The sequence below is a fragment of the Callorhinus ursinus genome, unplaced genomic scaffold (genome assembly GCF_003265705.2).
Source record: "Callorhinus ursinus isolate GAN/ISIS: 27379988/994484 unplaced genomic scaffold, GSC_fseal_2.0 scaffold10, whole genome shotgun sequence".
Lineage (NCBI taxonomy): Eukaryota > Metazoa > Chordata > Mammalia > Carnivora > Otariidae > Callorhinus > Callorhinus ursinus.
In genome coordinates, this window is record NW_027397072.1 from 30,426,305 (window position 1) to 30,449,225 (window position 22,921).

At 46.5% G+C, this 22,921-nt stretch overlaps 1 protein-coding gene and 1 long non-coding RNA gene across 5 annotated transcripts in view; one reads left to right on the forward strand and one right to left on the reverse strand.

Annotated features, from left to right (window-relative positions):
- Nucleotides 1-12,991, forward strand: part of VIT (vitrin) — a 100,096-nt gene extending 87,105 nt beyond the window's left edge. For 2 of the 4 annotated variants that reach the window (XM_073897282.1, XM_073897286.1), the window contains 4 exons: nucleotides 1,914-2,017; nucleotides 5,129-5,355; nucleotides 7,867-8,380; nucleotides 11,663-12,990. In XM_073897282.1, the coding sequence (XP_073753383.1) occupies nucleotides 1,914-2,017; nucleotides 5,129-5,355; nucleotides 7,867-8,380; nucleotides 11,663-11,841 (1,024 nt within the window). In that variant the 3' untranslated portion in view covers nucleotides 11,842-12,990. Of the gene's footprint in view, nucleotides 1-1,913; nucleotides 2,018-5,128; nucleotides 5,356-7,866; nucleotides 8,381-11,662 lie in introns of all 4 variants that reach the window. The other 2 variants (XM_073897283.1, XM_073897284.1) reach the window with 2 other exon arrangements.
- LOC112820941 (uncharacterized) overlaps nucleotides 1,990-22,921 on the reverse strand; it is a 23,164-nt gene continuing 2,232 nt past the window's right edge. The window contains exon 3 of the long non-coding RNA XR_003207298.2: nucleotides 1,990-2,067. This is a non-coding gene — a long non-coding RNA (uncharacterized lncRNA). The remainder of the gene's footprint in view (nucleotides 2,068-22,921) is intronic.

Genomic DNA, 22,921 nt, shown 5'->3' on the forward strand with positions numbered 1-22,921 from the left:
AGCCTTTGAGCGATAGAGCTCCTTCTCTGTGTGATTCCTCTGTGTGACCTGCACAGGGGTTGTGTTACTGTGGCCCCAGTTCAAGAGGCTTCACCCCGCACACAGGTTGAGAGGAAGGTTGGACTTGGCTAACATGCCCACGTTTGCTCATTCTGCAGTTGGCTTTGTCATTACTGTTGTTTGTTTCTGTCGAATCCTTGGTTTTCCTCTGGTGGCACTTCATCTGGCTGGGTTTGGCCCCAACGCCCTTCTCCCTGAGCTTCTTTTAAACTTCCCTTGTCTTCCCCAAAGGGAACTGGTCCTCCCAGTCTCCCGTCCCCTCTCACAGAGATAAGCATGCCTGCTGGGCATTTCATTTTGGTTTTGTCTAAGAACCAGCCTGTGTCCGTCATATTTACTAATAAAGGGGAGAACAGAGGGTCACACTTCCAGCCTCCAGGAGTTCTCCTCCGACAGAGATTGATCACCTGGAGATAGTTAGAAAAGTTGGAAAAATAGGGATGGAGCAGGGGAGGGAAGCGGGGAGAGAGGCAGAGGATGTCTCCTGTCATCCTAGGGAACTGGCTTCCTGGTGACCACCCTGCCAGGTCCCCCCAAGGACTTGCTAAGAATCCGCTATAAGTCCCCTTGGAATTCCCACATAAACCGCCTAAAGCTGCTTCTCCTAAGACCTATTCCTGGTGTTTGTGGAAAGGCTGCTTTTGAAAGTCTTTGCCCTAAAAAAAAAAAAAAAAAAGTTGGGGGGGGGGCACCTGGATGGCTCAGTCAGTGAAGCAGCCGACTCTTAATCTCAGCTCAGGTCTTGATCTCAGGGTCGTGAGTTCAAGCCTCACTTCGGGCTCCACACTGGGCGTGGAGTCTACTTTTTTAAAGAAGTCTTTTCCCTCCCCTCAAAGGCTTAGTCGCCTGCAGGTATGACCTGCTACATAATTTGCAGAGCCCTAGCTTCAAACATTAAGGATTTCAAGATGGCAGCATCAGAGCATGGAACCAAGTGCAGGCTCTTCTGGAGTGCGGGGTCCTGTGGGACCTTAGAGGTCACACTTGCTTGAAGCCTTGCCAATGGCTAAGTGTCAGTGCTTTGTGAGATGTGCTTTTACTGTGCATCCCCACTTCATCATGGGTATGAGAGCACACACACACCTGACAAAGCCCCCCTCCCTCCCAGCCCCCTTACCACCTGGTCATAATATGCATCCACACCCTCTGCTCGGCTGCTCCCGTGCCTATCTGCCCAGCTTACCCGCAGAGACTCCTCTGTAGAAAAGGATTCTCATTCTGTTTTTCTACTTAATTTACTCCACCTCCTCTCCAGCCAACCTTTTGGTTAATAGAGGTTAACCTTTTGGGTAAGATGTGAATATTCTCACCCAGTCACAGGAACCATAAAATGAGAAAATGAAGGGATGTCTTCTCCTAGACACCACAGTTAAGATGCAATTCCAGTGTAGGGGTAACCCAGGGAGTGGCTATCGGCTAGAATTTTCTCCCTGGAGAGGAGGGTCTGGGGCAACCTGGGGACATGGTGACATTGGCAAAATCCCACTTGACAGTTCGTCCTGTTTTTTAGCAGTGTGAATGCTGTGATCTTTGCTTTTACCTAGATGAGGAAACTGAAGCCCAGAGAAGTTAAGTGACTTCCCAAGGTCACACAGCAAGGAAGCAGCACAATCAAAACTAGAACCCTGAGGCCTGGAACAGACTACTTTTCTCTACACACACTGAGGAGGACCCCAGCCCTCCCATCTGACCATTACTTCTGTCCACAGTGGGACATTTTATAAAATGCAGCTTAAGGCTCTGAAGCGGCTTCCATTCTATTTGCATATAAAAGAATCGACTCTGATTTCTCCTTTCCTCCAAAGATAATAACTTCCCAGCTAATTTTTATTTCTCCAATTCTCACTCTTCAGAGACAACCCTGCTGCCCAATTTAACCTCAGGACTCACATGAATTCCCAGGATCTGAAGACAGCCATAGAGAAAATCACCCAGAGAGGAGGACTTTCTAACGCAGGTATGCGATCCGAATTCACATCATTCTATTTTGCGTCCACGGTTCTCCCTCTGTGTGAAAAAATAATAATAATCCATCAAGAAATGACTCACATAATATTTGTATTTTTTCTAAAATATCATCGAATTTAGGGGCAAGAATCATTATCACACGTATGCTGGAGAGTTCCAGCATGCCTGGTTCCTCGGGTTGGCAGCTTTCTTTGGGAGAAGCAGGACTGCTCTTATAACTGTTTCCTGGTTGGCTGACAAGTCATCAACTATGTAACATTAAATGTTATAACCAATTCCATTCAGAAAGCTTCACAGCGTCCCTTGGGGATCTTCTTCCAGTGAGCTCCTGTTATAGTGACAACTGTACAGAGAGAGATAGCTTCTTTGTTTCAAGCTGAGTCTCCTGAGATGTCCGAGTCTTGGTGGCTAGGAGGTGGGGTGGCGGGTTTACCAGAAGTCTGAGTCTAGCCGGCATGGGGCAGGTCCAGAAACCATTTTATCAGTTCACCAGGAGCTAACCAGCCACTGGGAAACAGTTTCACACTAACCAAGCTCAAAGGCTGCCAGTGAGCCTATGCCAACGTACCAATTCATAAATGATGGTCTGGCTTTGGGGGCACTGGGAGGGTTGTCTACCTCTCAGGAAACCTCTTTGTATCATCAACATCCAAAGAAATGGAGAAGTGAGCTGCGGTGGCTTGGCGTGGAGTGCACACAGACCTGCCTTTGAAGAAACCTCTTTGAAGTTACTGTAAATATGATACAGTGTACATCTCTGTAGACCAGTATAGTAGTATCTTGAAAATGAAGAGGCTTTGAAAAATGCTAACCAAACATTGGCCAAGTCACTGCTATCCAGGACCCCAAATCAATATCACCTCATTTTAAACATGATAGAGTTGATTTCTGATTTGTTTTTGATTGAATACTTAGATCAATGACATTCCAGTAATGTATCATGGAATAAGACTGAAACTTCAGAAGATACCCTATATCCTTGACGGGATTAGAGTGGTGTCTTAATAAAATCATATACCTTTTTTAGGGGACAGCATATTCTGTTTCTGCCCTGTACTGATCAGGGTTTGGGTTCAGAGAACAGGATCCATTTCAGCAGTTGAAGCAGAGAGGGATTTATTCCTAGGTACTAAATGGTTTTGAGAATAATCAAAAGGGCTGAAGAATGAGCTCGAGGCTGAACTTTGAGAGATGACTTCTGACGGCTTCCTGCAGAACCTGGACCTCCAAGGAGCTGCTGTCTCTTCCAAGATCAGGAAATTGCATTCTCAATTCTGCCAGCACAGCCTCTTTGGGAATCTGACTCAGCCAGGAAGCCCCCACAATCAGAGGGCTTCTGCTACAGCCGGCAGCCCCCAAACTAGGCCTCGCCTTTTCCATTCACACCCACAAAATGCATGTTCTGCACCCTCCCACCCCAACAGCAACAAAGCTAGAGACCAGACATAGGTTCCTCTAGCACCACCCAGAGAAGTCAAGTACCCTACAGATGCTCAGCAGCAGAAATAGCAGAGTCAAAAGTACATACGGTCTCTGCCTTGCTTCCCTCTTCTAAATCTCATGTGTGTGCATTGATTCATGAAATTAGCACAAATCCAGGGCTGTAGCTGCAAGGGAGTCCCAACAATGTGATTTTCGGATTTCTGGCCTCAGCTTCAAGACACGCTGGAAGGTGGATGGGAACTGGGGTTGAGCACTAATGGACCATGACCTCCAGATTTAAGATTGGGTGAGGCCAGGGGTGTGCTCTGTTTACAGGCATCCAACATTCAGCCAGAGAGGCCTGCTGGATGCCTTGGGCCTTCAGGGACATTATCCCTTGGCTGTGAAGGCAATTCTCTTCTCAGCGCCTGTTTCCCCTTAGCAGCTGTGCTCTGTGCAACCCGAATACATGGGGTCTCCAAGCCATTTCTCCAGCTCTTACAAATGTAACTATTTGATCCTGTCATTTACCAGGTAAGATTACACTAGCTAGTGGAGCCAGGACCCTGGCCAAAACCAAAAAGCATTGAGTATAATGACATTAGTCCTAAAGTCTTAAGACTTCAGATTGATTTTATTTAGATTGAGGACTGCTTTGAGAATCTCCTGAAAGCTACTCTTCTACCTAAATAAATACTTATATACACAAAATATTGTGTATAATTTCAGGGGATTTGTGGATATACCATCCCTCCCATGCCCCCACAGTGGTCCATAGAGCCTGGGGTAAGAGCCCTATCTTCTTATATGCAATTATGCTAACTCTACAGTGACCTGGTCATCCCAATTTACCCAGGAGCATATGGGGTTTCAACACTTACACTGGGAGGGGCCCAGTAAACTGGGACAGTCGGTCCCCCTCCTTCACTGAGAAACTCCTGAGGTCCTAGACAGTGTGAAACAAGTGCTTTGGAAAGCTATGTTCGTGGCTTTGTTACACCTCCCAGCCGTGGCTTTCTGCTGAAATGTAAATCTGGAGTGGCCTGCCTGGGTCCTCACAGCCAGGGCTGGAATGCAGTCCCTCAGTTCTCAGTGAGTACTGTGCTTCCCTGGCCAGCCGGACCCGTGCCCCTCCCATGGAACTGGACAGAAGATGCCACTGCACCTGGAATACAGCCGTCCACACCACACAGCCCCTGGAGCCCCAGGCTGTCCAAGCCCCAGCTGCAGGAGGTTAAGGAGAGGCTCCTGCCCCTCCAGGCCAGCCCCTCCTACCCCGTGCTCCCAGAAAGAGCTTTGTGCACTTCCAGCACCCAGGCAAAGAAGGGACCTTCTTATTCCCGTGGAAGCCTTTCTCATCTGTTTGCTGGTCCCTAAGACTCTTTTTTTTTTTTTTTTTAAATAATAGAGAATTAGAAGTGAAAGGCCTAAAGTGAAATGGGGGAGGGAAATGGATGGTGGTGATGGTTGTACACCAATGTGAATGTGCGTAAGACCACTGAACTGTACACCTCAAAATAGTTCATGTGGTTTTAAAAAAGTAAAAAAGAGAAACAAACACTCAAAGGGAGGGCATGAGAGTGTTCCTCTGGCCCTCTGGAAGCCGCTGGGATCTTGCCTCTTTTTCCAAGCCGTGTGATCACAGTTGCTCCAAGCACAAGTTCTCGGTTTCTTCCAGGTCGGGCCATCTCCTACATGACCAAGAACTTCTTTTCCAAAGCTAATGGGAACAGAGGCAGTGCTCCCAACGTGGCCGTGGTGATTGTGGATGGCTGGCCCACAGACAAGGTGGAGGAGCCTTCGAGGTTCGCAAGAGAGTCAGGAATCAACATTTTCTTCATCACCGTCGAAGGTGCCACTGAGAATGAGAAGCAGTACATGACAGAGCCCAACTTCTTGAATAAGGTACGGAACCGCCCCAGGGACCTGCCCAACACCAGCATCCGCTGCACTTCGCATAGCTGTAACAGCCATCGAGACTGTTCTCGGGCCTGCAAACGGGTATTGAGCTTACGTCTAGGCAGGGAAGCCTCCAGTGAGGGCCTACTAAGTGAGGGGCTGGAATTGCCCTCTCAGAGCAAGACTCCCCACTGCCCTGGTGAACTGAGGCCAACAACAGCACCTCAGGAGAAGCGGTGTCCCTGAGGTCTCTCAGATAGAGGCTCCCCAGGGCACCTCCACCAGGCAGCCCAGCAGGGCTTCTCATGAGCACGCACACAGGCAAGCATATACTTGCTTACCCACATGTGCATGCACACACACACACACACACACACACACACACACTGCAAATTAAACGACCCGATAAACAAGAAAAGGAAGGCAATGGCTCAGGTCAGGGAGATCAGGTTTTCAAACCCTCCTCCTGGGTTCTGTAGAGAGAGCTAGCAGCAGATGGGGGTAGGACAGATGGGGACCCAGGCCTCTGCACTGCAGAAGAGCAGCTCACCTTTTGTATGTGTTACACAGTGGGGCTCCACAAAAACCTGCCTCCAAAGAAAAGGCCCCAGCTTGGAAAAGAAAGGGAGGGAGGGAGGAAGAGAAGAAAGGGAATGCCTTGTCCTGACTTGGCTTTGATGCCTTTCCAGCTTTAATAGTCCGTGTTTCCAGATCTGATAGGGCTCAACCTCTGGCACCCTACCAAGCTGCTGACCACTCGATCATCCTTGAAATTCTCATCCCCCTTGACTTCCAGGACCCAATGTGGCTCTTATTTCATTTGCTCTCTCCTCTTTCCTGTCTTGTACCCTAAATGTAGACTTCCCCGGACTCGGTTCTTGGCCCTCTCCTCCGCTCTCACGGGGCTTTTTCTCCCTGGAGATCCCCCGCATGCCCCAGCTCCCACCTTCCCTCATCAGCAGCAGACACCCTCATCCTCTCCCCGTCCCTGGTCTCTCCTGAGCTCTGTAGCCATCTGCTCCAGCTGATTGGCTTTTCTCCACCTGATGTGCTGAAGAACCTTAAATCTGACATGTAAAAAGCTAAGTGTACCATCTTTCCCACCAAATTCGTTCCTCCTCTAGACTTCACATGAAGGGCCCCACAGCTGTGCCAGAGGCCCAGAGTCATCCCAAGACACCTCATCAACTCCCAGGGCCACCTCCCTAGGGCAAGCTAGCACTCTACCTCTGGTCTGTCTCCCTGTCTGGGCTCCCCAGTTTGGTGTACATTTCACAGTGAAGCCCACTCATGTTGATGATGAGCTCTTCCAGTTTTATGGGGCCCCTGCCCCAAACCCTTCATTGTCCCCCATTACTCTTGAGGCCCTCTGGAGTGTGGTCCTGACACGCCCAGTGTCTCCTGCCCATGCCCAGCACCACCGCCTTCTCCCTCCATGACCTCAGCCAGTGCCTGGTGGGACTCCCCCAACTCTGTCCATTGGCTAGAACTCAGCTCAGCCAGGACACTCATCTCAAATACCACCTAGGCTATGGAAAGATTTATAAACCCCTTTTAGGTTTTTGCAACCCATTAAAAATATTTCCTAGGACATTTTAAAGTCATTTCTTGTTTTAAAATAAATTGTCAGTTCTACAACTTCATGTATAGTCACCAGGTCTGTGACTGTCCCTGTGACCCCCGGAGAGACAGCGGCAAGGAGAAAATGCTTTACTTTAGGAACACAACCCTGGTCCCTTCCAGGAGCACACGGGCCAGGTTGATCCATGGTTATTTGCAGCTGCGTTGAGTTTTTTCTGGAATAAACTTGGGCACAAGTCAATAAATATTCATTTGTCTGGAGGCAGGGTTGTCTGGAGGACAGAGCTGGGGTTTTGAAGGCAGAGAGATTTGTGTTCCAGTCTCGGGGACTCAAGGATGTCCCTTCACAGCTGGCCCTCCATTTGCTCCTTCATGAAGGGGGGTTAGATCTGCCTTGTAGGGTTAGGATGGGGGTTTATGAGAGAATGTCTCAAGAACATCTAGTGTGATTCCTGACGTATGTGTGGGACTCCTTGTTGCTGGGCACAGGGCCGCTCTGGAAACACTCCTGTAGCTATTTCTCATGTGTCTTGTTTTCCTGATCAGAACAAAAGCTTTCTTTAATCCTCTCAGATGCTGGTGCCCACCAGTGCCAATCTCATGGACAGCTGCCCGTACAAATGGACCAAGGGGCCTAGAGAGGCATAAATATGACGCTGAAACCAGTGATTCACCTCTTTCTTGAAGGATTTGCCTCACTGATGGCTCTCCCCTAAAGCAGAGACCCAGCCAAGGGAGTAGGAGTGAGTCCAGGGGTGACCCCAGTGGGCATCTGAGTGAGTGGACCGAGGTAGAGAAAGAGCTGTAGGAAGAAGAGTGCAGAAAACAAGAGTCTGTCTGCTTCTTTCTTCGCCTGCCCTGGCAGTCGGGGTCACAGTGACCGCCTGGAGAACTCGACACCCGAGCTGGCGAGTACCCCTCCCCTCTGTCTTGCAGGCGGTGTGCAGAACAAACGGCTTCTACTCACTCAGTGTGCAGAGCTGGTTCAGCCTCCACAAGACAGTGCAGCCCCTGCTGAAGCGGGTCTGTGACACTGACCGCCTGGCCTGCAGCAAGACCTGCTGGAACTCAGCCGACATCGGCTTTGTCATCGACGGCTCCAGCAGCGTGGGGACGGGCAACTTCCGCACAGTTCTCCAGTTTGTGGCCAACATCAGCAAAGCGTTTGAGATTTCAGAAACAGACACGCGGATCGGGGTAGTGCAGTACACCTACGAGCAGCGTCTGGAATTCGGGTTTGACGATTACACCACCAAGTCCGACATCCTGAATGCCATCAATAGGGTGGGCTACTGGAGCGGTGGGACCAGCACCGGGGCTGCCATAAACTATGCCCTGGAACAGCTCTTCAAGAAGTCCAAGCCCAACAAGAGGAAGTTAATGATCCTCATCACTGATGGGAGGTCCTACGATGACGTCCGAATACCGGCCATGGTTGCCCATCACAAGGGTAAGTTGGTCTTGCTGAGCATCTCTGGGGCCTGGTGGGCCAGTGGGACAAGGAAGGGCCTGTCTTTTTAGGCACTGGTTTTGTCTACCATGTAATAAAATGCTCAAAACCACAGGGAACACATTAGGGGTGTTGTTAAACACGACCAGCCTTGCTGAGCAGCAAAGGAGAAAGGCAGGGAGCCCCAAGGTGGTTTCCAAAGTGTCGTGGCAAACCCCAGGCCTACAGATGACTGGGAACATCAACCCTCTCCTTCACGTCCGGCACTCTGAGGCCTTACACATGAAGGTGTAACACACTAAAAAGGAATTTGACTCATTATTGTAATCTCTACCGAAGACCACCAAATTGTGTTAGAAATTTGAAGAAAACTAGTGTTTTAAAAGAAAAGTACTCTTTTTTGTAAGCAACTGCTAGCCAGATGGGGGTTTTGAGGAGACCTCAAAGAAATTTTCATCCAAAGTATTTAAAGAGATATTTCCAAGTAAAAATTTGTAAGAGAGCAACAGAAAGTTTAAAACCATGAAAAATGAGCAAAAATATTTTTGTAAATGCTTAGAAAATCAGTCACATTTGACACCTTTTTCCACAGAATCAATGTTTAATCACCATTTTCAAAAGTACCATAAAATACCATGAAAATATAAACAACCTGATGAAAACCCCTAAGTGATAATAATAATAGTAACAATAATAAAAGTAAACCAAGTTGTCAGTGAACACCCAAGACCCACAGAGAAGTGTTAGTGTACAAGATTCACTTGGGGCCAGGGTTGCTCCCTTCTGTGCCTGCATTTAATTTGTTAGTTTGCAGGATTTTCAGTATTCTTTAAAGCTGCTTTGAATCCTTCCCTAAGCAAGGAGGGGTAAAAACAAGCCTTAATGGACCAGCAGTTCTGCTTTCTGGAAACCAGAGTAAGCAGACAGCAGGTTCAAGCAGTGACTTACCCTCGTAGAGCCTGTGGGGCAGACTCACAATGGCAAGACGGGGGATGGCCTGCGTGCCAGCAGTCACAGCATCCCTTGGGCTCATGTCAGCAGAGTGAAGATGGCTGAAGGCTCAGAAGGAACCTACTCAAAAGTTCCAAAGTGAGTGGGCAGAGCCTGGTGGGCCAGCTCTTGACTACAAGCCCAGGGCTGTCCTGCTATGTCCAAACATCTGTCTCCAGCTCACGTTCAGCCCCACTCTTACTTATTTTTCTAAGTGGACTTCCATTGGCCTCACCCAAAGGCTATCCTTGGCCTCCTCATCAGAAGTGAAGACTGAGGGAGATGTCCTGGGAAGCTTTAAAGAACTAGGACCAATAGATGCAATTACATGGAGACAATGAGCATTGTGTCCCTAGAAGTGTCCACAGCAGGGCTGGCTGACCATCTGTCAGAATTGCTAGGAGAAGGTTCCCACGAGGGTGGACTCGAGGATCTGAAAAGCTAAATTTCGAATACCATTTGTGTTGTCTTTATTGGGGGGCAGCCTTTCAATCTTTGTGCAAAAACGAGGGCTTAGTCCATCTAAGCCATGTTCTGCAGCAAATCTGTTCCCACTGCCGCTGGGCAGCATGTTTAAGCCCAATGCTCATTTTCATAGACAACAATGAAGACAATATGCAGGGAAAAGACACTGGTGAGGCAAGAGAAGGGACTGGCAGCGTAAATGCAGCTTAATGAGCCACAGTTGAAAAGCAGCTTCGGGCCAGAACCCTGTGAGGTGTGGATTGCTCTCCGATCAGCAGAACAGGGCACTGGGGAGATGCTGGACATGGTGGCATGGGCTGCCACGGGTGGCTGGGCAGGAAGGCCACAGCCCGGCTCTTCCCTCTGTTTCATGGCCATGTAGCTGACCCCACTCTGCCAGCCTCCCTTTGTAGAGTAAGGTCAAGCCCCTGCTGGCCAGCCGTCCCCAACCCCAATCAAGAACCACCCACCAGTCTCCCAGCTTCCCCACTGAGAATAGATGCCTAGTCTCTGAGTCTCCTCTCCTCCCTGGGGCCTCTTGCTCCCCACTGCAGTCCTCCACCTTTGGTCCCCCTGCACTCTTTCCCATTTGCATCTAGACGTGCTGGATCCCTCCGGAAAGAACAAAAACAAACTCTCTCTGACACCACATTCGGCTCCCCTTCCCTTTCTCTTTACAGCCAAACTTCCGGAAAGGGTTAGCTCTATGTGCTGCGCATCCACATCTTCATTGCTTTTTTCACTCTCAACGCACAGCAGTTCATTTGGTTCCTTTGGCATCTATGCCCCTGAAACTGCTCTCACCAAGCTACCAATGTCTTGGTTTTTTTCTAAATCCAGCGAGCACTTTGTTTTAATCTCATGTGACCTTCTGGTGAGGTGACCTCCTGCAGCATTCAGCACTGCTGGTCACTCCCTTATCTTGAAAACCTTTCTTCATGTCAGTGATGGAGCAGATGCTGGGTCACCCTCTCTCCAGGTCCTTGTGCAAGGGTTTCTACACTGGGAATGAGATTGCATTTTATGGCTTGTAAAGTCACCTTCAAGCCTAAAGTAATTCGACTCCACTGTTTTAGGTTAGGAAGATCTTGAACTGACTTTTGATGCATTTAAAACTGAGGGGAGGGGAGCCTGGGTGGTGCAGTCGGTTAAGCGTCCAACTCGGTTTCAGCTCAGGTGATGATCTCCGGGTCATGAGATCGAGCCCCATATTGGACTCTGTGCTCAGCGTGGAGTCTGCTTAGAGTTTCTCTCTCCCTCTGCCCCTCCTCCCCATAAAATAAATAAATCTTTAAAAAATTTATAAAATAAAATAAAACTGAGGGGAGCCTGGCTGGCTCAGTCAGGGGAGCATGAGACTCTTGATTTCAGGGTTGTGAGTTGGAGCCCCACACTGGGTATGGAGATTCCTTTTTAAAAAATAAAATCTTTTTTAAAATAAGTAAATAAAAACTCTCTGAGACTTTGTTTGGCTCTACACACAGGTAGAGCAGGCATGTGCATTGTGATGTCATCTGCATGGCATCAAGTTTCACTTGTCCCAAAATATCATCCCTTCTACTGCCCGTGGACATGAAAATCTTATTTATTTGCTCCATTTTGTCTGGGTTTTCTTCCTCCCAAAGATTATAAACTCCTATGAGATAGCAACTACATCAACTCTGTTACTGTTGGTGTATAGCAGATGTTTATGCTTTGGGGAACATTTCTGATTTTGAATTTGGTTGCATCCCAACACAAGAGCCAACAGAGCAACAGAAAGGCAAGTGTTCATTCGTAGTACCTCTTCTTGGGCACACTGGTTTCATCTAAACTTTGTCCCCACAGGAGTGATCACCTACGCGATAGGTGTCGCATGGGCTGCCCAGGACGAGCTGGAAGTCATAGCCACTCACCCTGCCAGCGACCACTCCTTCTTTGTAGATGAGTTTGACAACCTGCACAGATTTGTCCCCAAGGTCATCCAGAACATTTGCACAGAGTTCAACTCACAGCCTCGGAACTGAATTCCGAGCAGGTAAAGCACCAGCCCATGCCGCTCCCCTGACTGGCTCTGGCACAGCCCCCACTGCTTTATGGGGCAGCAGGGTGCGTGCGGCTGGGCACCCACATGTGCTCTTACTATTCTTCGCCAGTGTGGTTCTGCAGACTTCAGAACTTGGAGTGAGAAAGATGATCGTAGGTTTATAGAATGAGGCAAAATGATACCTCATTTTGAGGGTTCTGGGGATGTGCATTTTGAGGACTGTTTTCAAAATAAATGTTCAGAATAGAGTGCAGGACTTATGACAGGCTTAAGTAGAGTTTTTGTGAAATTTTTTTCCTTTTTTATTTCTAATTAGGATTCTGTAACCCTCAACAAATTTCATTTTTATGATGACCATACAGGAGTTGCTTAATTAAATGTTTTAAAGGATGACATTCTGAGTGTGTCATGGAGAGTGTTCACAGGCTGTGTGGCAGGACCGCCCTCTGCTCTTCCTGTTCTCCGGAGCACCTGCTATGCGCTCAGTCCTGGCCCACGGTAACAACACAACCACCGGGGTGCAGAGAAAATGTGGCAGCAGCACGACCACTCCTGATTCACCTCCCTCTTCTCTATTATCTGAATCACTGTGTACCTGCATCCCGTAGCTTTAGGAGCAGTGGAGGAACGGCCCTGGAGGACCAAGGTGATCTGGCCCAGAATCCCTTGGGAGACTACGAGGCTGGTTGGCAGGCCCCATTCCAATAGCTGTGGGATCTGGGTCTGTGGGGCAGTGGCCCGAACAGTGGCATGTTTGAAGAGCTCCCTGGCAATACCGCTGTGCTACCACGGATGGAGGTCCACGGAGCTACTTCGGAGGGGTCGGTGTGATAGGAGAGCCCCCATTTAGGCCTGCTCTCCTGGGTCGCACCCAGCTTTAGCACTTGTGCCGCATCTGTCATGTGTTAACCAGATATTATCATTAGTAACTGCATTAAAATAAGCCGGGATGGGGTTTAGTTGAGCTCTACTTTTTACTTCCAGCTTCTGCCAAGGATTCATCTATTAGGATATGAAATCTGTGTGTGCTGGGGGAGTGTTCAAAAGAATCATTAATAAAGATGAATTACTTGAGAAATCATGTTTTGTAAAAGTGTGTGTTAAAGGATGTTGCTGTGAATGGGGGCAAAAAGGTAACACCTGTGTCAATACTTGGGACAAAATATCTACATAAACGACTGGAAGATATCACCCATTTAGCGGAATTTGCCCCAAGCTTGCCAAATTTCTCGGTACCTGGAGAGTGTATTTATTATCAACTAAAAATATTGACATCTACAGAGAAGAATCCATTAAAGGTGTCAGCAATTTCAAATTCATTAACCATACATTTCACTTTAAAAGCGATCGCAATTTGCAATTTGTTCAAAAACCTTCAAAATACAAAAACTATTTTCAGAAAAGAAATTCTTTATAAAGATACCAGGGACACACACTACTAGTGAGAGATTCAGCTAAGAAACTAATTAAAGAACTTAAATAAGTACAAGGAAAAATTATTCTGCTTATGGTTTTGAATATGCAGAGACTCAGTACAAAAGAGTTTTTTTCAATGTCTCTTCAATGTACACATATAATTTTTTTAATTGAAGGAAAATTTATTTTGGAAAATAGCTTTTGAATATGATTATTTTATATTCAAAAAGGGGCCTTAATACAAAAACCAATTTGTCATCAAGAAGTAAATATTTCCAAAAGTAATACAATCTTAATTATTTTGGTGTCCTCTTTCATTCACAAAATTGTCCCCATCTGGAAAATAAACTATGTGGGCACTCTGGTTATAGGTATCACAGTTTTAAAGATACATGAAACCTCTCTAAATGGGCCCATCGTGTACCTGTTGTCAGCTAATACCTGAGTGTGTGTGTGTGGAGGAAAGGAGCATCAGAGGTGCGGTAGTGGAGGCGCCCAGAGGCTGTGGTGTCGTCAGAGTTGTCTGAGGACATCCAAGTCACCACAGACGGCAACGGGAATCGGGATGGAAAGAGCAGAAGTGAGCCAAGCTTCACCGCCTTCAGTGAACGAGAAGTGATCCAGCTGGGAGAAGACAGCGGTGATTTGGGTGAAGGCCTGAGGTCAGCTCTTCAGGGGAGCTGGGGACTTTGCGGAAGGAAGGAGGGAGATTAGAAAGGCAAAGGGGGAGAGGAGTGGGCCTCTCTCATCCTAGGCCTGAAAATCAAGGGCTGAAAATCAACAGCCTCCCCTTGGAGGTTGCAGATGAGCCGGGGGGTTGGGGGGAGGGCAGGGGGCAAGAAAGGGCTGAAGCTTCTGGGAGCTCGCTGGCTACAGAGAGGAGTGTCCCGCTGTGCAGCAGGGAGGCTGGCGTGGCAGTGGGCCTGGGTCAGGTCAGGGTTGCACAGAGCAGTTTGGAGATAAGGGTCCTGGTGCTGACAGGTGACATGGGGAGCTTGGGTAGAAATGCTGCCTTTCTCAACCCAAACTGTGCCCAACAGTGCTGAGGCAGAGCCAGAATCTGAACACTAGAAACAGAACTTTAGACACAATTCACGTCAAACCGTCCAATGGCAAAAAAGGAAAACCAGGCCAGAGGAAGGTCATGCAGACGCAAAGGGACAGAACCACAATTCAGATCTCTGTCTTCCAGTTGACTCATCTGACGGCCTACCTAGGGGGTCAGAAGCCCCGCCCCCACCTCCATCCCTCTGTTACACACACACCTGGGTCTGTCCTCTGTGGGCTATGGTCCAGCCTTTGCAGAGACCTCTGTGTCCTGCAGACTCAGAGCCAATGTCCTAAGGCAACTCTTAACTTCCATTCCATGGTCTCAGCAGAAAAGCTCCTCTGTGCCCTTTCTCCTCCAAGGCAACCAAAACAAGCAGACAAGGAGCACTGGGCCAGCTTCTCTGGGTACATAGGATGTCTAAACTCCACTCAACTTTCTTTTCCCACCTCTCAGGAGTTAGAGCTCTTTGAAAGAAGATTCTTTGCTAAAAGTTTCGTAACAAGGCTCTGCTAAAAAATGTCCAAACAGACAATTTTGAGGGTTCAGATATTTCTTACTTCTCCGGGCTCTTTAAACCCTTTTGAGCAGGACAAAACCTCCATGAAGCAAGTTTTCCACCAACAGTCTCAAGGGGCTGGCATGGGTTTACACAGAAGACAATGCTTCTGTGTGCAAGGATTTTCCAGCCTCACGGAGGAGTTTCTAGCTAATCTTATTTCCCCCTCACAATCCTAAGAAAAGTTCTCCCCTTGGATTACCAACACAAAAATGTAGTAAGTAGGAAATATGCTTGAAAGCATGAATTCAATTACTTTGGAAAGAGACACTTATTCAACTAATGCCTTTGAGGAATTCACGGTCCAGTGGGAAACAACACCAAATGAACACCTAAAATCATGTAATTATTACCATGGGATCATACACTAAGTGCACAGCTGGTGATTGCAAACAACCTCATGAGAAATGAAATCATACGAGTGCCTGGCAGTGAGTGTTTGCTGCACGTGGGGCACTCTTCTGAGGGCTTTTCATGTATTAACTCACTTATCTTATCCCTAGGACTTGCTGAGAGAGGTACTATTGTTCTCATTTTACAGATCATGCAACCAGGCATGGAGGTGTCGAGTAACTTGCCCAAGGTAACAGAGCTGGCAGAGGCAGATCTGGGAATTAAACCCAGACAATCTGACTCCAGGGTCTATATCCTTAACCACTTTGCTTCTTGTTAATGGTGGCTGCACAGAAGGTTCTCTAGTAAGCTTGACAATTTAAAGTATATGTATAATTCTGCAAAGCATACTCTCAGGATCTATTAAATGTACAAAGTGAAGCGTCTGTTAAACGTCCAAGGCACACTGCATGTCCCGCCATCATCCCCCTTGTTTCTCTGGACAGCCATCTTGCCCTCACTTTTTTTTTTTTTAAAGACTTTATTTATTTGAGAGAAAGGGTGAGTGAGAGAGAATGAGTGGTGGGTGGGGGAAGGGGGAGGTAGAGAGGAAGAAGCAGACTCCCTCCTGAGCAGGGAGCCCGATGTGGGGCTCGATCCCAGGGCCCCGAGATCATGACCTGAGCCGAAGGCAGATGCTTAACCGACTGAGCCACCCAGGCGCCCTACACCTTGCCCTCACTTAAGATGAGAAATTCAACCTCATTGGGCTCCCCATCCTCTTGTTAAACTCCTAATTATCCTTCAAGTCTCAGTCCGAATGCCACCTCCGCTTTGGAGCCCTCTCCGACTTGCTCAGATAGACTTAGGCTCTCTGGATTCAGTCCTGACCCACCCATTTCCCAGCAACCTCCTTAGTCCCTCATTAGCCGGCACCATTCATACACGTCATGAGGGACATGGACCACAGGGAATGAGAGCTTTAAATCTAAGTCACCCAACAGTGCCAACCCCTAATACAATGGCACTGGCAGAATGGGAGGCAGAGATGTTTCAGGAAGAGAGAAACAGGGTGTGATGGCGAGAGAAAAAGAGGATCTAATTCCATCCATGCTGCATCACTCTTTAGAATGCCCCTCTGAGGTTTACTACAGTACGTTGCAAGCACTCTTTTTCTGGGACCAGAATCCTCTCTGGGTATCTATCCACAGGGTAACTCTGTTCCTCACTTTCTGCTCTCACTTCTGCAGAAATGAAAACCCATTTTTCTGTTTACCTTTCTGAGTTTCTTCCAACAAACATGTTTTCTTCCACCAAACACCTATTATGTACCAGGCATTGTAACAGACACTGGGGTACAGATGGAGAAGACCTGGTCCCCGCGCAAGGAGCTTAGAGGCTAGCGTGGGAGACACGCAGGTAAGCAGTGAACATCTGACTGATAGGAGAGGTGACAGGCACACTTGGGAAGGCTTCCTGAGCTGGGTGTGTCTGTTTCATCCAGACAAAGAAAGATGGAGAAGATGTCCCAGCAGAGGGAAAGACAGGAGCAAAGGCGAGGAGGCATGACATAGTGACAGCATGAAATGTGAGGTGTCAGGAAAGGAAGCTGGGGAGAGAGGCAGGGGTCAGGCCGTGGGAGGCTCCATTGGTTAAAGCTCTCTCGGTGGCAAGTAACAGAAACTCCATTCACAGCAGCTCAAGCAAAGGAAGGTTTTGGGAAGGAAATCGGAGTAACTCATGAACCCCAGGGTCAGGGAGACAGCAGACCCTCAAAAAGGGGAGGAGGGACAGGAACGGGAGAGAAGAAGCAGGCAGCCCTCTCACTGTACCCTCCTCCAGAACGATCTTCATCTGGAAAGTGTTGAACAACCCTGCAGAGAGGGAAAAGAGTGAAACTTCCTGCCCATTAAGGACTGACCCCCTGCAGCAGCCTCCTGAAGGCTGCAGGGCCACCCAGGAGACCATGCCGATGTGGCTGGCTGGGGACTAGCACTCACATTGTTCTATCTGACCACCTTGCAGTTAATAACCTCTCGAAGTTCCTAGAATGATCCACTTGCCTGGAATGCTAGTGACCGCATGTCCACAAGTTCCTATGTTGGGAAAACCAACTCCAGGCTGAATAAAAGTCTTCCAGTGACACAGTCTCCCTTTGCTTTGTTTAGAGACTTTACCCCAGAACACCAGTGGTGGTCTCTCTAAGACGTTCACTTCTCTCCACCTCGATGGCTATACTTAGGCTACTTGTTTATAGGCCAGTAGCCTTTGAGAACTGTTCACACTGTCAGGGAAGCAGAAATGCTGCGGGGATCCACTTCCGTTTTTAGTATGAAGGTCTGAGGAGAAATGGACTATTTAAATAACCATCCACATGGAAAGCAAATAAGGTTAAAAGACCACAATTGTAATGCACGCCTGCCTGCCTACCTTCCTCTTCCTTCCTTTCTTTCCTTCTTTTTCCTTCCTCCCTCCCCCTTCTCTTCCTTCCTTCCTTCCTTCCTTCCTTCCTTCCTTCCTTCCTTCCTTCCTTCCTTCCTTCCTTCCTTCCTTCCTTCCTTCTTTCTTGTCCTATAATTGAAAAATACCGAGCTTAGCTTTACCCCCTGCCGCCCCTCTTACACAGACTGGGCCTGCAGGCACTAAGCTGCCCAAGTAAGCAAATGCTATACTCGGCTTGGCAGCTGAGACTTTCTTATAAAAAGTACAATTCCAGCTGAATAGCTTCTTTCTGTGACTCCTCTAGTTTCACACTTGGTTGAGGTGAGCAGGGTGTATTCAGGTTAATGGCAAATTTGAATCTGGGTTCTCAACAAAGAGGCTTTACATGACTGCCCAGGGCACAGAAATGGGAAAAGGTCTGGAAGCCATGGAAACTGTGCAAACACCAAAACAAGACCCAAAATCAATATAATTGTTGTTAGTCTGACATTCCCAAGGCATCCATAAACCTGTATCCTGATATTACGATATCAATTTTTTCAATTATCCTAATACTCTACAAGTTCTCCTTGAAATCCTGGTGAAAGGGAGTTTCTTTCCGACCTCAATAGGGGGGTTGTGTGACATTTTAAAGCCAAAGAGAGAACGGGACAAGTCAAAGGCACAAACCACTGTGGTAATGACCGTCTAAGATACACACCAAGCAAAATAAATGAGCAGACAGAAATTTCTAAAGGGCAAAGCGGCAGTGCAATTTGGTTTTCTCCTAAGAGAATACCCTCATTGAACCAGGAGACAACCATCATGTGGAAACCATGGGGGACCTTTCCAGCTCCCCTGACCTAGATGCAAGGCCTGGAACACCCACAGGCCTGTTTCCCACTGCAGAGAGGCGGCATTCTCCCCAAGTGAAAAATCAGCCTTTTCATCTGGGAGTTGTTCTGATCCTGGACACAAAATGCTGGAGTCATGGCAGCCTCATGGGGAAGGGAGGGATGCCCACACGGCCAGCAGCCAAGAGGGTCCTGGCTGGACCACAGGTGTGTTCAGGAGCAGTCCTGAGGCATACCTCAAGACCCCAAAGATGCTGGGTCCTGCAGTATGCCAGTGAGGCTAAGCCAATACCACTGATCAGTTAGCTACTGTTCCAATGATTGCCTTCCTTCCTACGGGCTGAGGAGGCCTAGGGAAATCCTGGTGACAAGAGCAAAGCCAATCACAGACATCAGTGACAAAGACCCAACGTGGCACCAAGTGTGCTAGCAACTCTAGGATTTACTTTCCCCCTGACCCCTCCGTGGGGTTGAACTGCAGCTGATAAAGAGAATCCACTGCCCTCTGGAATTGGTGTCCTGCCACCCACGTTGCCCGTCATCGGGCCCCTTTCATTTTGAGGTCCTGTGGGACACGAGGGCCTGAGTGTGTAGTAGGCTGTCTAACCCAATAGGGTCGGCGGTGTCCGTAGCTGTCGAACCTATTGCAGGGAGGCAAGCACCTCCCCCCCCAGCCGTGGCAGTAATTCCTGCTACATGCGGACTACTAGCCCCCAGACAGCTGCTGTTTTTTCCAGATGCCCTCCAAAGCCCTTCCTACCCACAACATCCCTCCCAGGAGGTTTCTGGTCGTCCTTGATCCTGCACACCCACAACAGTGCCAAGGCTTACCCCAGTCCCCCGTCCCAGCTACATATGATCTGCCAGTGGTTGAGGAACTCTTTCTTACTAAAGCGTAAAGTGCAGAACAAAGAATTCTCTCTTGAGATCTATGGATGCTTGCAATCACACTGGCTTCACCACACCGGGTGGGTACCCGGAAAGCCTGGCCTGGGGTGGCGCATAGGTTTTGCACCGGTAGTAATGACTGCCTAAAGAAGCAAATGAAGAGAGAGTGAGGCCAAGGGCCCTTCAAGAAAGAGATGCTAAAATCAATTAGTGACATCAGCCATGGCAGAGGGATGCGGCAGCTTCAGCTCTCCCCATTGGGATCTACTCACCTCTATAGTTTAAAGAGCAAAGCTGCATCTTGAAAAGCACACTTGGGGAATTAAAAGGGAGCTTTCTTAGCTTTTCCTCCTAAATATGGCATTGCCCACAAATTCTTTTAAATAAATCTCCTCATTTTCCGGGAAAAATTAGGAATGGAGAAAATTCATTTTTAGTTTGACTCCTTTTCTAAGGAGGTTTCTCAATAAATCACCTGGAAAGATTCAGGTTGTGAATGTTTTTAAACCAAGAGGTCTTTGTAATGTGTTGCTTTTGGTTACCAGGTCCAGAATTCTCCACGGTGCAGTTTCTTGCTGCAGTCTACATAGGCCCTGTTAGCAGCTGCCCTAGGTTTGCTGGGGTGGAGATGAGGAGAAAGAGAGCTGAGAAGCTGGCCCTCCTGAGGGGCTTCCATACATGCCTGGCACCATCTTTGAGGGACTTAACTGGGATAGTAGACATGAAGGCACCATATTTTAGAGGGGAAAGTAAAGACTCAGAGCTTGCAAGTATATATAGAGACTTCTCAAAGGACTAGGTAAGAACAAGTTTCCTGGATGAAAAAAGAAATCCTATATTTTTCCCTCACTGAAGAACACAGATCTTACTTAATTTTGGAAGAAGATCACCACCTGCATATAGGATGGTAGTGGGTATTTCTCATTACCCAGAGACCTCTTTTGTCATGTTTCTTGGGTGTGAGAAGGCATTGCAAGTCCCCTCCTCCACCTATGTGGACAGGAGCTTGTCTGTAGAATCTACCAAAGTAGCCTTCATTTTATTCATCTTCTAAAAAATACAGCTTTTCATTGACTTTCTCTTTTGTTTTTCTGTTTTACATTTTATTGATTTCTGCTTTTATCTTTTTCATTCCCTTTGTTCAGCTGACTTTGGGTTTATTTTACTCTTCTTTGTCTAGTTTCTTAATGCGAAAGCTGAGGTCATTGAATTGAAAGTTTTCTTCTTTTCTCATATAGTTTAGTGCTACAAATTTCCCTCTGAGTACTCTTTAGTTACATCCCACAAATTTTGGTATGTTGTGTTTTTGTTTTCATTCAACTCAAAATATTTTTTCCCAATATTTTCAATAGACTTTACTTTTTAGAACAGTTTTAGGCTCACAATGAAATTGACCAGAAAGTACAGAAATTTCTTATATACTCCCTGCCCAGCCCCCCGCCATCCCCCCCCCCACACGCAGCCTCCCCTACTACCAAGATCTCATAGCCAGGTGGTACATTTATTATAATAGATGAGCCTACGCTGACACATTATTACCCAAAGCTCACAATTTACATTAGAGTTCACTCTTGGTGTTGTACATTCTATGGGTTTGCACAAATGTATAATGACATGTATCCACCATTATAGTATCATACAAATACTTTCGTGCCCTAAAAATTCTCTGAAGTCTGCCCATTCATCCTTCCTCTCTCAAGTCCCTGAAAACCACTGATCTTCTTACTATCTCCAGAGTTTCCAGAATGTCATATAATTGAAATCGTATCTTTCACTTAGTAATATATATTTAAATTTTCACCATGTCTTCTCACGGCTTGACAATTCATTTCTTTTTAGTGCTGAATAATATTCCATTTTCTGGATGTACCACCATTTATTTATCCATTCGCCTACCAAAGGACATCTCAGTTACTTCTAAGTTTTGGCAATTATGAATAAAGCTGCTATATGCATGTTTTTCTGTGATTATAACCTTTCAACTCAGCTGGGTAAATACCAAGGAGCATTATAGCTGGATTGTATGCTAAGAGCAGGTCTAGTTTTGTAAGAAACTGCCAAACTGTCTGTCAAAGTAGCAGTACCATTTGCATTCCCACTATCAGTGAATGAGATTTCTTATTCCACATCCTTACCAGGCAAAATACTTTTTAATTTTCCTTTGACCCTTTGGTTATTAAGAAGTGTGTTATTTAGTTTCCAAATATTTGGGGATTTTCCAGACACCTTTTTTTACTGGCTTCTAATTTAATTTTACTGTGGTCAGTGTACACACTTTGTATGATTTGGACCCTCTTTAATTTATTGAGACATGTTTTATGGCTCAGAATATGGTCTATCTTGGTAAATGTTCTTGGCACATGGAAAAAAAGTGTTTTTCTGCTGTTGTTGGGTAGAATGTTCTATAAATGTTAATTAGGTTGGTAGTATTAGCCAAGTCTTCCATATCCTGATTGCCTGTCTACTTCTTCTCTCAGTTATTGAGAGGAATATTGAACTCTCCAAAAGTATAATTGTAGATTTGTCTATTTCTCCCTTCATTCTATCAGTTTTTGCCCCACTTATTTTGAAGCTCTGTTATTAGGTGCATACACTTTTAGGATTGTTATGTTCTCTTGACGAACTAACCTCTTAATCATTTTGAAATAAACCTCTCTGTCCCTGTTCTCTGAAATCTGTTTTGTCTGATGTTAATATAGTCACTGAGGCTTTCTTTGGGTATGGCATCTTTTTCTATCCTTTTACTTTTAACTTATTTGAATCTTTATGTTTAAAGTGGATTTCTTGTATGTGGCATTTTATGTAGGCAATGTCTCATTATTTGTCTATAATTTGTCAATCTTGCCTTTTAATTATGGTGTTTACACCATTTACATTTAATGTGATTACTTATGTAGTTATCTAGCACCTTGCTATTTGTTTTCTACTTGTCATACGTTTTCTTTATTCCCCTTTTCCTTTTCCTGTCTTCTTTTGGATTAACTGAATATTTTATTATTATTCTATTCTGTCTCCTTTTTTGGCTTATTAGCTATAGTTTTTTGAGGGGCATCTAGGTGGCACAATTAAGCAACCAAATCTTGGTTTTGGCTCAGGTCATGATCTCAGGGTGATGAGATTAAGCCCTGTGTCAGGCTCTGCACTCAGTGTGGAGTCTGCTCAAGACTCTTACCATCTCCCTCTGCCCCATCCCCTCTCTAAAATAAATAAATCTTAAATATACATGTATTTATTTAAAATAAATATATATATATATATATTAGCTGTAGTTTAAGTGATTGCTTTAGATTCAATGATATACATCTATATACTATACTACTTCACAAATAGTTAAGAACCTTGCAACACTAATTCTATGAAATGTGTTAATTCTGGGTTATTTTCAATTTATTACATTTTCTCTTCATTTGGGGTGTGTTTTCTTGCTCCTTCACATACCAGATAATTGGATCCCAAACATTATGAATTTTACCTTTTTGGGAACTAGATATTCTTGTGTGTGTGTGTGTGTGTGTGTGTGTGTGTGTGTGTGTGTGTGTGT